Source organism: Streptopelia decaocto (assembly GCF_964273445.1).
Source record: "Streptopelia decaocto genome assembly, chromosome: 2".
NCBI classification, from domain to species: Eukaryota; Metazoa; Chordata; class Aves; order Columbiformes; family Columbidae; genus Streptopelia; species Streptopelia decaocto.
In genome coordinates, this window is record NC_138655.1 from 143,610,241 (window position 1) to 143,624,813 (window position 14,573).

The 14,573-nt window shown below is 36.4% G+C and overlaps 1 protein-coding gene across 1 annotated transcript in view; it reads right to left on the bottom strand.

Moving 5' to 3' along the window:
- Positions 1–389: 389 nt before the first annotated feature.
- NEBL (nebulette) overlaps positions 390–14,573 on the bottom strand; it is a 253,342-nt gene continuing 239,158 nt past the window's right edge. The window contains exons 6-7 of the mRNA XM_082046648.1: positions 11,246–11,361; positions 390–5,811 (exon numbers count right to left, since the gene is read on the bottom strand). Of these exons, the coding sequence (XP_081902774.1) occupies positions 5,635–5,811; positions 11,246–11,361 (293 nt within the window). The 3' untranslated portion in view covers positions 390–5,634. The remainder of the gene's footprint in view (positions 5,812–11,245; positions 11,362–14,573) is intronic.

Sequence of the window (14,573 nt, forward strand, 5' to 3'; positions counted from 1 at the left end):
GACAGAGCGGAAATGAGGACATCCTAAAAGCAGTGACAGCTAGAAACTCTCAACCTATCCAATGTACAGCGTGGAGGGTCTCCACAGGACTTTCACGTGCAAGTACATAGATCCTTTTGATAACTACACTCAGTAAAGACAGGAATGTCTTCTTCATTTCAGCCATTATATTTGACACTGCTATTGAGTGAGGATGTAACCCTTCAGCTGCTGAACACACGACTCTACCAACTTTGTATCAGTGTCACTCAGAAGCAGAACCTTTACCTGCAATACATATTTAGGACTGTATGCTTAACATTCAAAAAAGTAAAACATGTTCCTAAGCATAATAATCTTCTTCAAGTACAGGCAGAGTGGTTCCAAAATACTTCTGGATTTTATTTTAACTTAAACTTTCTTACAATGTTGTAAAAATAAATTTGTCTAAGTGAATAAAGATAACCCAAGAACCACATTTGTTATAAAATTGTCTTAAAGAGGCCAGTAATCCAATTTGTTTTCATTAGTGTTGCATGGAGAGCACACCTAACCAAATGTCCACCTAAAGACCAGCAAACTGGTATCAGTCGAATCAGGGGACCTCCTTCACTTACTACCTTTGCTTATTTAAACAAACCAAGGCACTCTGTTCTATTCAAGGGCTACAAATACAGACTTAAAAAGCAAATTAACCCTCTGAGGAGAGGGCACTTCTGAAATAAAATTATGTTTTATGAAATTGCTTTCTGAAATCAAGCTTCAAGAATAATAGCGCAAAACATTCTACTTAAATTTGAAAACTCAAAGCTTTCTTAGTTAAAACAATATATATCTTTGATAGCTTATATTAATGGGTACAATAGCTTTGGAGAGTACTGTTTATGAATATAATACATACATAGTGCTGGTTTAATATTTTATTTTAATTACTTTTAATGTTATGCAAAATAAATTGTTATGTTACATCCACTGTGACATCAACTAAAATGTGAACTAGTTTGCATAGGTTAATACTTTGGGCAGAACGATGTTGCTCTAGTCCACCAAGGCTTAAATATTCACAGTGTAGAGGAAGAAAAAGGAATTAAAGCATTTCTACTAAAATATATTTTAATAGCTGGTGTTAACTTTCTGCATAACAAAAGCCAAATCAAGATGATACATCATATGATCCAAGAGTAAGTATATCTGTCCTTTGAAACACAATTGTTGCCTTCATTATTTTATACTCCCAAATACAGTACAGTTTTGCAAAATAACTAAAACTTTACACACTTTAAAGCAAACATAAGCCAAACTGCACAGCGGTTCATTTTTGCTTTTTATATCACACTGCAAAAACCAACAGCTGAGAGAGTTTCCACATCATGCTAATCAGTGTCAATACAGTCATTGCTGTCTTCCAAAGGTCTAGCAATTTCTAATAGTAATATTAAATACACAATTGAAATGCTACAGTATAGCTTATTTCCCCCTAAATTAATAATAATTAAACAAATGTCAACAACAACTGGATTACAACTTAAGTACAATAAGCAAATTCTATTTATCAGACACAAGAAGCATATGAAATTCCTTTTAATATACTGTTGTGGTGCAGGCAGTTTAGGAAATATAGCTTTCAGGTTTTCCTTCAAAAGGAGAGATGGGGTTCCTAAGGCATAAAGCTGGAGAAAATCACTAAAGCATTGCAAAATGATTTAATCTTCTACAGCTCACCCGTACTTTGCATTTGCCAGCACATCAATTTGGACATCGTCTTTCAACAGCATCTTTTGTCTGTTTCAGTATATTATTTAAACATTTACTAACTAAAGCATATTCTGTAATTTAAATGGAGTATTAATCAACATAATTAAAATCTAACATTTTATACCCTGTATAATTTTCTGCCAAAGAGTTCTGTATTTGTCATTTCTTTGTCATTGTACAAGATGACATGCAGTCACTGTACAATAAAAACTAGAATTATTACCTTTCCCAAGTATTGGAGACCTTCCATATCCCCGAGGAACACTCAGGAGGGACACATTTGTCAAAAATATAATCCATGGGAGGTGATTCTCTGTCAAATCCCAATCTGCTGAAGTGGTTTATGGTATGTCAAATGTAATCAAGAAAACCCTGTTTCATCAAGATTAAATGCTAATGTTCCATAATGAAAAATTACAACTGCAGTATCTGTAAGTAGCTTTGTTTAGAAAATGAAGATTAGCCAGGCAAGAAATAGTAATGAAAAGCAAGGCACCCATTTGTTCTTGTATATATGTATGAATGTGCTCTATGTTGTTTTCTATATTTATACTTGTGTTAGCAAGAATTACAGCACATTCCATCTTCTTTATTTCTAAAACGCTTAAAATGGGAATGTATGAACTTCCAACCTGAACTTTGGAACATCTTGGGAAATTTGGCTCCTTGGAAGTTTTTTCCTTTCCCCAGAAAAAATGCTGACTAGAGGAAGAAAGTACAATGAGAGGAACATGCTGTGTTAAAAAGGAATATACACTTTAAAGGTGACAAGATAGCACATAACATCTGTTCACCTCTACATCCCACTGCATGTAACAGGCTCCAACACATGCCTTGTAAAACCTGTTCTGACACAATTTAGTTGCTGATTCAACTTTTCCTACCTTATAAATTTTAGATCTTAAAAAACTTTTACAATTGCACTCTGATAATTTTGGGCGTTTGATAGCATTGCTTAGAACAAAGCTGAAAAATGACATTAAAGTTTGTTTTATACCAAAAAGCAGAAACCGTTCCATATGACCAAAAATTACTAAGCGTATAACTTTACAACATAAAAACCTGACTACATGAATGAGTAATTTAAAACAGATCTTAATAATTCTGCTGACATACTATTCTCAAGAGAAATACAAGTCAAATACTGTTTTGTTTTCTTGACCTTTATTATTTTGCAAACTGCTTTAACTGCTTTGCTAGGCTAATGAATATTCAAAATCCATAAAGGAAATTTTATTTCCATTGTTTAGTATAACATAGTCCTCTAATGTCATCGAATGCTCATTTTCTCATTTACTTTCCACTATGCATATAGTTTTCAACACTGCAAGCCGTCTCCTCACTGACAAAGAATGCTAGTGTATTTGTAGGTGGAGACTTTCTTTTTCGTAAGTCAAATAAAAATTGCAACTTGACGCAATGTATCTATTCTCAGCTTTCTTTTTAGTAATGTCTGGTTAACAAACTGACAACTTGGTTTTATTGTTCTCAGCATTACCCAGATAATAGAGCAGTACAGCAGCACCTGATAGCCAGTTCTGCCTCAGACATCATCAGAAAAATTTGCCAGCCCTCCTAAAATGGGATTCCCTTCCTCACTGTTGATGGTTAGTGATGAAAACCAACACAGAAGCAGACTGCTTGTTTCAGAGCTTCTAGCTCAGCTTACCACATCAGCCTTTTTCAAAAGCCATTTGACTTGCAAATCGCGCTAATTTAGTGTGAAGTCACCAGTAACGCATAAGGGTCTGTTGCAACAGCAGGTCCATATGCAAAACTTTCAAGCATTTTAAACTACAGCAGTGTCACCCATACAGACTGCATATTTACAGTATTCCATCCCTGGTTTAAAACCACATTTTTTGAAGGTAGATGCTTCTGATCAGCTTTAGCTTTGAAATTAAGCAGCTGACAAGAAAGCACAGGCAATTCTGCAGTCATGGACATTTTTTTTTTTTTAATGCAGTCATTTCACCCTGTTTGGCATCTGGGATCAGTCCCATGTTAGCAACACTTACAAAAAATTGCATAAGCTTTCCAATTCCTAATTGTATGCAAAAATAGAATTAGCAGGTATTTGCACTGACAACTTTCAGTTGACATAACAAATTCATACTGCCTTCCTTCTTCATTCCTTAAATAGATATTGCAGGCTGGCTTACTTTGTGAAATAAGAAATATAACATTTTCTATAAACTCTATATTTAATTCTACTTTAAAAATTTCAGCACAGACTCAACATTCTAAGAGCTACTCCAGGATTAACTTCTCTAGCACATGGCTGCACACCAGAAATTATACTATCAGCAAAAATATTTTCTTCCTTACTCAGGTATGTGTCCACATGAGTAAGTTCCCATGTGAATCTTTAACTCTTTTGTCCTTCCTCCCAGAGTCTCTCCCTGGGAGGGAATGGAGCAGCCTCCCAGCACCCAGTCCAAGTAAAGCAGCTGCTGACACAGTTCCTCTTACAGGTCAGTTATGTCACCAGTTATTTTATCTCCTCCTCAGCCTCACAGGCTGAGACCTGGCTCTCTCAGCTCTGATCATAAGTTAATGGATGCCAAATAGCATCTGTGAAGGTTTGTCAGCAAGATATCTTTAGTGTTTTCTACAAATGGCTAAACTGAAACATGATGGCATAGAGTATGTTGGACTTCTGTTTGGTTAGTTTTCCCTTCAGTGTCAGTCATGAGAAAGATTAAATCAGTAAAAGAAAACATATTTCTTCACCTTTAATCATTTGGCAAGCATACAACCCACTGTTGGATCTCCAGCATTTTTGGAGGAAACTGAAGCAACAGGCCATTGAGCTGAAATTGCACTACAATAACCAGAGCTGCTCTTCCCTCCTCAATGGAGGTGCAAGTATTTCTGCAGCAGGGGTAGGTACGTTAATTAGCTCATCAGCAAAGCAGCCATTAAGCGAGTTACCTGTGATGAGAAGGAAGGATATGACTGCAGGCTTTGTGTGACTGCACAGCACTGGGGCCTCAGGCTATTTATTTACAGCAAGACAGTGAAGGCAAAGGAACTGACTTGAAGTATTGGTTGTCCATTGCTCTAATGGAAGTTTCTATTTAAATGCTAAGTATTATTAGAAGGAAAAATAAGAGTTGGCAGGTTTTATACTCTAAATAGTCTTTGCAATGAATTTTTTGTTGAAAAGATACTGAAGAACCATTAATCCAGGCACGGATCCAACTGATGGACTGGGATGCAAGCAAAGCTGATAGAAGGGGTCAGTGTTGGGAATAAGAGAAAATGGGCAATCTGGGAATAAATGTGGATGTGCAAGAATCAGGAAATTTTTGCTGTCAATACAGACTTGTTTACTGGAAGGCTGCTGGGCAGTAGGGTTTTTTATTTGTTTTTACTAGTATATTACTTGCCATTATTTCAAAAGATTCAATTATCTACTCAGCATTTTTATTTTTATTTGGATGCTAACTGCTGCAACATGAAACACTTCCCTACTAATTTGAAGATGTGTTCAAACTCAGTGGGTTAAACTCCTGTGACTTCAGAGTGCCATAAGAAGTGAATCAATTTTATGGTGGTTATAAAGAGAAATAACGTCTCTGAGGTGCAGGGAAAAGGTATTTCCCCTTTACAGTGAATTGACTGGAATCTTTATAAGATGAGCACAAGGCTTCCATATATGTTTTTCATTTTGAAGGAGCACTATTATAAGCAATGCTGTTTTCAAAGCTCTAAGCTTCTTGTTGATTATTTATTTTTACTTTAAAGGACTTCAACTTGAATTCTGAGTGAGAATGCAGACTGTTACAGCAGTGATAAAGTAATGAACATGTAATCTTAAAAGATTCTTCTGATTTTTTCTAAAAGGTTAAGATTTTGAGTAAATCATAATAAAGCTCAAAGGACTAGAGACAAAAATCAGTTAACAAACTCAATATAATTTGCTGGAAGCATTCCTGTTTTCCCAGTTCTCTGAACAGTACCATACATCCAGCCATCATCAATTGGTTGCACATTGATGATATAATCACCATCCCTGAAGGAAACTTCATCTTCATCTTGAGCACTGTAGTCATACATAGCTCTGTATGTTCTCTGTTGAAAGAAAGAAAACAAAGCTGTAAAGTCTCAAGACAAAACAGAGATAGATTTATTCTCTTCCTTACACAAAGAAAATTAAAGAGCAAGACAAAGAACACAGGGAGCAAGGAAGAGAGTGAAATCACAAGTTACCTGTTGAAAACAAATAGTACAATCTCCATCCTCTCAAATCTAAAATTAATGCAGCCCCTTTTTCTGAGTACCAAAATCATGACTTTTGTTCCTACATTGTCCAAAGTCCTCATACGAACAGATTTCAAGCCATTCACTGCCTCTTGAAACTGTTGTTTCATATATTCACCAGTAACAGCTCATTACATCCAGCCATGGCTGGCTGTGCTTCTGCTCCTTATCTGCATCATTCCCAAATTGCTTCTCCAGTGTCTTCACTACAGATAAGAAACAGTCTTCATCCAGGTCATTAACTTTGCCATCTCACTAAATGTTCTTCATTTCATTAGGATTTTACCTCAAATTAAGATTTAGGAATATATTATTATCTAATGAAAAAAAAAGGCAAACGAAATTTTTAAAAGTCTGCAAAAATAAGTTTTATGAATACTCATTTTTTGTATATTCAGATAAAAGATTGATCTAAAGAGAACACAAACTCCTATCATTAGCTAAACCAAATTTCTCTACACCTCTGTCCTCTATAAACCAAGATTTCAATTTTATTTCTAAATAGAGTATTTATTTCAACTCATAACCAATAAAATGCTATCATTTCCTGGAAGCCAAAGTGGATTTTCAAACTCAGAAGGATTAAGAGTTTCCCTTTGTATCTTACCAGAAGAACAAAACCAGCTCATTTTACAATTCCCAGGAGTACTTTCTTTTCTTTACCTTGTCTCTTGACAGAAGTCAAGAGCAGTTCAAGCATCATTGATAATATTCAATCTCCCTACCAGCAATTTTTTATATGCCACCATATCTAGCTGAATTTTTATGGTACAATGATTTAAAGAGATAAGAGGTGAAAACAGTCAATGTTTGAGTTAATGCCTAGTACTATTGACTGAATCTTTTAAGAGACAGCAAACTTTGTTCTGCTTCTCAGCTAAACAATACAATTCTGGATTAGTTTTAGTCCAGCTCAAATGTGCTTTTTTGAGTTTTTTTAGACAAGATTATTTTCAGGAAGATGGAGATTCCGCCATGCACAGTGAGTAGGCCATTTGTCACATGTTGGAAATGAGGGATCATCTAACCCAAACAATGTATGGCAACTCAGTATTACTGTTCTCATGCTAAAAATATACTTTTCATCTCAATTCTGACTTTATTATTGGTACAGCAGATTAAACACTACAGAAAAATCAGCTCGTGTTTAAACACTGGAGACCACTACCTCTCCTGACAAGCCTACTCTGAACTGTATTTGAGTCTTGCTCTGTAAAATTGTTCTCTGTGATGCCTTGTAATGTTGCTCCCCTACAAGCTTTGACCAAGAGTGATTTTTCCACTGGAGTTCTGTGGTTTTTTGCTGGATCTTTAATGTTGCCCAAGGAGTAATAAAAGGTGATTTAAAAAATCATCACTGTTTATGCACTAAATCAAATAAACTAGTTGTGAAGGTTCTATCATCAGCAAAATTCCTTAAAGATTCACAAACCAGAAAACTAGCTGTTGAGAGACACAAAGGAATGGTCTCTGCCTTGGAGAATCTGTTTGCAACTATTTCAACTAATCTTTCCACTGAGCCTTGAAACTAACTCCCCAACAAACAATGAAAAATATGCTATTACAAGCTCAGCAGCAGTTAGTCCTTCAAACAATCTATTTCAAAAAAAGGTCCATTTAAGAAAAATTGTAGTAAGTCCACAGCTGGCATGAGGCAGAAAATGGATTTTCCTCTGAGCCCTGCTTATATGTCTCCCTTAAATGGGCAAAGACTGGAGAAAAAGATTAAATGTTTTATTAAACTAACATATAATTGGAAAAACACAGAGAAGCTCTTGCTCACCCAGAGGATGCTCACTCACCCTTAGAACATCTTGGTATAGGACATACTACTGCTGTCTCCTTTAAGGCAGCTTGACTACATCACTGTGGTGGCACAGTTGTGAAGACAAGCTGGTAATTTCAAACTTTAAAAAAATTTATTAGGGCCCTAAATGCTGCTAAGAAACCTAAATTTATGGCCTTAACACTTAATTAGGTGCTAAATGGCTGTCAGGAGAAATCTCCATAATAATCCTGTTAGCATTTAACGCCTAATTATCACTTCAGAGTGTAGTCTGGGTTATATAATTGAGAATTACAATGCTTAAAGGACTCAAAGCAGGGATTTTTTTAAATGCATTTTAGGGAACTATTCCTCTGTCAGTAGTGAGTTTAGCAGGTACTAAGAGCACAAGAAGGTGTAAGAAAAGGTTGGGATTTTGTGCAACAGTCAAATACCCACTTATCTCCCACCTCCTCTAAGGTCTAACTTGCAGCTACTGCTCAGACCGAATAGTGAGTCTTGTGCATATGAAGTACTGAAGCCCAGCTTTCATATTCCCAGCTCCCCAGCCAGATGCAAGCTGGCAGATGTATATTTCCACTTCATCCACCAGTTTATATTCATTCTATGGAACAGTACCTGCTGCAGCCTCCTTCACATAGAACACCTATCAAGGAAAGCTAACTTGCAACCTAGGTTTTGTTTTCCTGACACTTTTAGTTATCTAAAAGCATGAGAAAACCCTCTGTTATTTTCCAAAGAGACAATCAGCCTTCAGGAGCCTGTTATAAAACATTCTGCACTCTGAGACACAATTTAATTCAGCCCATTATGCAGAATTGCTCATAGAAAGTGAGCAAAAGTTAAGAATCAAAAAATAATGTAATTTATCTGGAAGAAAAACCTACCTAAAGCCCATGTTAGGATCATGCCTGATACAAAATATAGCTCAACATTAAATAAACCAAAATTTCTATTTTCCAATATAGAAAATTGGTGGACGTGATTATAAAATGAACTTAGGTCTTTTGGTGACCCTGATTTGATACCAATGCAACAAACCAGTTTTACTACAGCAGTGACTCTCCAATTATCCCCACCCTGATACAACCCATGGGTTCTTAACTACTTTTACCCTAGAGATGTCATGGCCAAACTCAGGCACTGATGGGTGACTTTATCACCTTTGTTGCTTTTAGCTAAGTCTCAAAAACTGCTTGTGCTGTGAGACTAGTATTCAGGCTGGGATTTCTTTCCTCTAGTCGCCTCTCCTCCTACTTTCTTCTTTCTTCCTCTGCCTGGCTTAGCCAGACAATGCTGCATCTCTGGCTGTGCTGCTCCAAGCCCAGAACCAAAAAGGCAGCTGAAAGCAATGAACCTAACATTGTGTAAGATTGTCAGGTCTCCTACAGTATGTCCACACCACATTTTAAAAGCACTCCAAGGCTGCCATCCATTTTCAGTCTGTGCAATCACTCTACCTAAACACATCCCCAAGCAGGGGTTTCCCCCAGCACACACTTTGTACCATCTCAATAGCTGTGTGTAACATGCCCAGCACAGGCTGAAGACGGGAAGGTGGAAAGACAAAGGAGCAAGCCAGGTTTCTATCTGTATCAGAGATGCCTCTTTTGGAGCAAAATCACCACCTTGGGGGTGATAAGATCACACTCTGTTTTCCTCACTGGACTGGCAAGATAGTGGTCAGTATAAGACCAGCAGTCCTTGACTTTCTCTCTCTAGAAATGTTTGGGCTTTATTATCTTCAATATTCAATTCAATATCTTATTATCACCCATTTTTAACAACAACAATGTCTGTTCAAGCTATGATTTTTGCTGTTTCCTTTCTTCCCATGACAAACAGCTATTATCACTTTAAAGAATGTCAAATGACAACAGTTTCACAAAAGGGGTAAGAATCCTGTTGAAAGGAAACACAGTCAATCCTTTGTTTTTAAAATGCTTTAATTTCATTCCCCTCCTTTTCCTATTACCTGTGCATTCCCAGTTCTGGAAAGAAAGGCAAATGATGCTTCTCAAGTTGATTGAAATTATGTTATTTTAACAGGCAGCCCACCAGGTAAGTCAGTGTTAGACAGAGATATTAGGGAAACAGTAGACATCTAGCTGCCCAGGTAGCTGCAAAGACAACTAAGTGCATTTTTGGATTTGTGGGTATCTCCACTCTCTATATGCTGGATTTGAAGGCTCTTATTTTGCTCCTCAGTGACTAGCAAATCTGCAGGCAAAGCCCAGGCTTCAAGGTCTTTCTTTTGGACTCTGGCCCTTTTGGAAAGTAGCCATGTCACCAAGTGTATCCAAAGAATTTCCCAGGTTATTGGCTCACCCAAAGATGCAGGTATCTGCATCCCAGACTTTCCAGCAAGTTAGTCCCCTCAGCCCCCAAGCAGCTGAGAAACGGGCAAGCCTGAAAGCACCCAAACCTCCCAGAACATCATTATCTTTACAATACAAAATGCCATGGAGTTTTGATCTTAAAGAAAAATACAAGTTTCACCTAATCTTGAAAACAGTTTTTTTCAGCAAGCTCTAAGTTTGCTTCATAATTATCTACTTCATCTCTAAATAAGTGACACAGGTAGTAAATATAAATCCATTCAAAATAGTTTAATATTGAAAACTACAAGTAGATATTCTTAAGGTAAAAGGTGACAGGATCTCAACTATGAAATCTCTAGGCAGTGATATTATTTAAAAAATACAATAACCATTAAAACTGAACTTTATATATAAAGAATTCAAAAAGAAAAAAGCAGCTCAATTTCCTAAAAACCCCAGCTGAATACCCATTCAGCTCTCCTTCCATGACCAGTTGCTTCTAAACGAAGTATTCACTCCAGCTTTACATTCCCATCCACCACAACTAAGAACTTAATGTCTGTGGCAGTTGCCCAGCAGTATAACTTGATTCAGATCAGGCACGAGCAGGTGCATGACTGTTCTGCTGAATTAGAAGGGCACAGCAACTTGGAGTCTAACCTGGCTTTCTGTAAACCGAGATGAATAATATGGATAGGCACAAAGCCTGCTGGTACAAAATCAGCAAGTCAAAACATTTTAAACAAATTTAAACCAACAGAGTGATCTTAAGAGATCGGTAGTTTTCATCCAGCACTAGGAGCCTGAACTCATCACAGAGCATAACATCAAAGCTCAGCCTGTGAAATACTGTCAAAGTGTTCACTATTTGTTTTAAGGAGGTAGAAGATCCAGTTATTTCTCTGCCTTCTGGAGAATATAAATGATTTTTTTTAATGCATTTTTTAAAGCAGTTCTTGCCACTGCCCTCAGTCACTTAATTTTTTTTATACATGAGGACCGTCACTCACATTTAGGACTAGGACAGTCAGTCCACCTACACAAATCAAGGGGACCAACTCCTTCATACTGACGAGATTTCACAATATCTGATCATGTTGCTTACCAAATAAAATTGTTCTTAAAATCCAATACTCACCAGACCTGCTGAATGAGGCTGCGAATGCATGGATCTCATGGATGACATACTGGTCTGGTGCATGTATCCATATCCTTGGGACTGGCTTTGCTGATATGCCCCAGGGAGAACAGGAGCTGTGTGTTAAAGAAACACAGACACATTAATTAAGTTTTAAAAAAAATCCTTATCTAGCATTTTGTAGAAACTATTTACATTATAATAACAATTCATCAGTATGAAACAGTTCAGAATTACTTCCATATACACCATAAAGGTATTCATAGTTAAATTACACATAAATGTAACCAAAACTATAGCAATATATCCACAAACACTATCAAAGTTAGTTGGAAGGAAAAGCTCAACATACCTTAAGAAGTCGGACCATTAAAAAGGCATACAAAAGCTTGAGACACCACTGACTCAATTTTGATACTGTCATAGATGATGCACTAAATATCATATGTGACAAACTGCCATTTTTCAAATAAAGACTGATGAAAAAAGCTATATACTAATACAGTTTTGAAATGTTTCAGTAGAAATTCTCTGCAATCAATTCTTAACTCATTGCAAACTAACTCTTATTTATTGGTCTATGAACAAAGAAGGACTGTCATTCACAAGAGACAGAAATGTAAAAAACATGAGCCCACAGTTGATTTCTTAGTTTATTCTGATTCCATCAACATTCTTAGCCAAACAGAGACCAACAGTTATTGAAATCTTTCAAAGTCCATCTCTTTCAGTATCGTCCTGTTACCACACAATTGTTACATCTCCTTCACATATATTTTATTTGCATTATTTTAACAATTACATTATTTTAACAATTCCACAGTCTGATCATTAATATGTTGACATTTATTATACCAAGAGCTGTTGAAAGAGTTAATACAATCAACAAAGACTCCTCTATTGCTCACTAGGAAAGCATCAGTAAACCTTCTATAGCTATTCAAACATCCTATTTTGGCAACAGACTGAATCAGAATGTGATAAAAACATGCTTGATCAAAAATATGTGAGAAACAAGCACACCATAGGTGACTAGCCACTATTTTCCCAGCAAGCTCAAGAAGCATTTTTAAAGCAAAATTAAGAGACTGAAGTGCTTTTCAAAAATCTAACGATTAAAAGTTTGGTCACTACATATCTGCATGTTTTGCATTACTCTTGTGCACTCTGAGAATAAAGATTTCTGGCTTGTATGGAGGTTATTAGCCCTTCTCTCACTTATTTACTAGAATTTTACTAGTTCAACTGGAAATTCATTTAGCTACACTGAAAAGAAAATGCTTTTCTGTTGATACTTCTTCAAGTGGTCCATTTATCCAGTATTCTAACTCCTCTGAAAAAAGCTGTCTTTTCTCACAGGAGATGGAGCCCATGCAGTCCATGAGTCAAAAATATTCCAACATGGAATCAATCAGCAGCCCGATACTTTCTGAGATACATCTCACGGGTTTGCTAGGAAGTGAAGAACTACTTCTGGAACAGCCACCGCGGAGAGATTCAAAAAGGAGAAAAGCTAATGTAGGATTTAATGAGGCTCACAATGTATGGAAGGATCCAGGACTTATAAAATTAAAAGACAGAGGAGAAGTAGGAAACAGCCATGAAAAAAAAAAAAATATTTAAGTAGTATTTATATTTGCAGTAATAATACTCTGTCCTTCTCTGTTTCTCGAGTGATCAGGACAATAAATGCATGTGAAAAAGGATTATTGAGCAAATGTTTGGTGAACTATTTCAGAAAGAAAAAACAAATTGTGCCTTCAGCAAGGTGGTTTACCTATCCTGCTTCCCCAAATAACAATATCATTGATTACAACAAAGTTTTTTCTTAAAACATCCATTTAGTTTTAGTTAGCATATTTAAATGCACTACGTATGTAATTACAATTTGGGATGTTATTTTTTGCTCTAATATACTTCTAAAGATAGGTAACACTGAATATTTAACTAGGGTTTTTCTCATTTAGAAAATGTTGCAAAGTATTGTAATGAATAGATTGCTTTGTTAAGTGACTGAAATTAAAGCGATACACAGTCAGATGCAACATTGGAACATGATGAATAATGGATGTTTTAGAAGTGCCAAGTTCATTCTAATGACATATGAGTACAAAGACATTTTTAAAGCAGTTTAATCATCAGAGAATTGCTGCTCGTTAACATGTTCACAAGATTATCATGCATTAAGTGAATAGTCTTTAGTTCATCAAATAATTTATGTTTCAGTGTTGTTACAAGCTATTTGTACATGACCAGATGTAGCCCTTCATGAGAAAATAGAGAAAAACATAATTTAATCAAAGGTTCTGCCATCAAGCCATAATGAATGTATTTTGCCTAATCCACCACTGGCATATATGTAGGTCAGTCCATAGAAGGAAATGGAGTCTCATCTTCTCATACCAGCAGTAAATTGGCCATGAGAGTTGAAAAGTGAGCCCAGCTTGAACTTCTTAATTTAACAGTAGTATCTTAAGGCAACACTGGCTGCTGATGGGTCAGCACCTGCCTGCTCTGCAGCAACCAAGGGCTGGCAGCTTTACCCTGGTCCCTGGTAGGAGCAGACACCCCAAGAGGCATTTTCTTCTTCCTAAGAGAAGTGAAGATGCTGGTGGAAACATTTTACTCTTGATTCCTTCTCCCCAAACCAGATCTTTCTCAATTCCTATCAATCATCCCTTGCCAGTGTAAGGCAGCAAGCCTACTGATGGTCAGCTTCATTCTAGCCTCCAAATCAACAGGCTTGTTTTGGGATATATGATGGATACCTCCTGCCTCCATAACAGTCAGCAGCAGGTCTGAGATGTGCTTTCTGCTTTTGCATTCAGCTTCTTGCAAGCTGAGAGGATTCTGACAAACTTTCTCAAATAACCTGTTTGTTAATTTACCTGCAATGATGGAAACTGTAGGCCCAGTGAAATAAAAGCCAATCAGGAGAAATTTGGGAAGCATTAGAAGCTGAAGTACTAGGAAAAAATTCTATACAAACACAAAGAAGGAGGTTCTAGGATTCCACAGGTTTGGCACTTATCTTTCAGGCATTTACTTAGGTAGCATATGTATCAGCATAAATATCAACACACATCAGTGTTAAAGACACTTGATTGAATAATTCTACCCATTTTTTTCCCATTAAAAGAATACCGTAATAGGCCTGCAAAAAAACAATCAATAGTTTAAATCAATTTTTTAAATGAAAAATAGTTAAATCGCCAGATGCTTGTCTATTTGGAAGATAATTTGGGAATAATGTAAATAAGCAGATTATTGAAGAGAGAGCAGATCTAAGATGTGTGTCTGGTGATACACAGATAATTCAAGGTGAGAT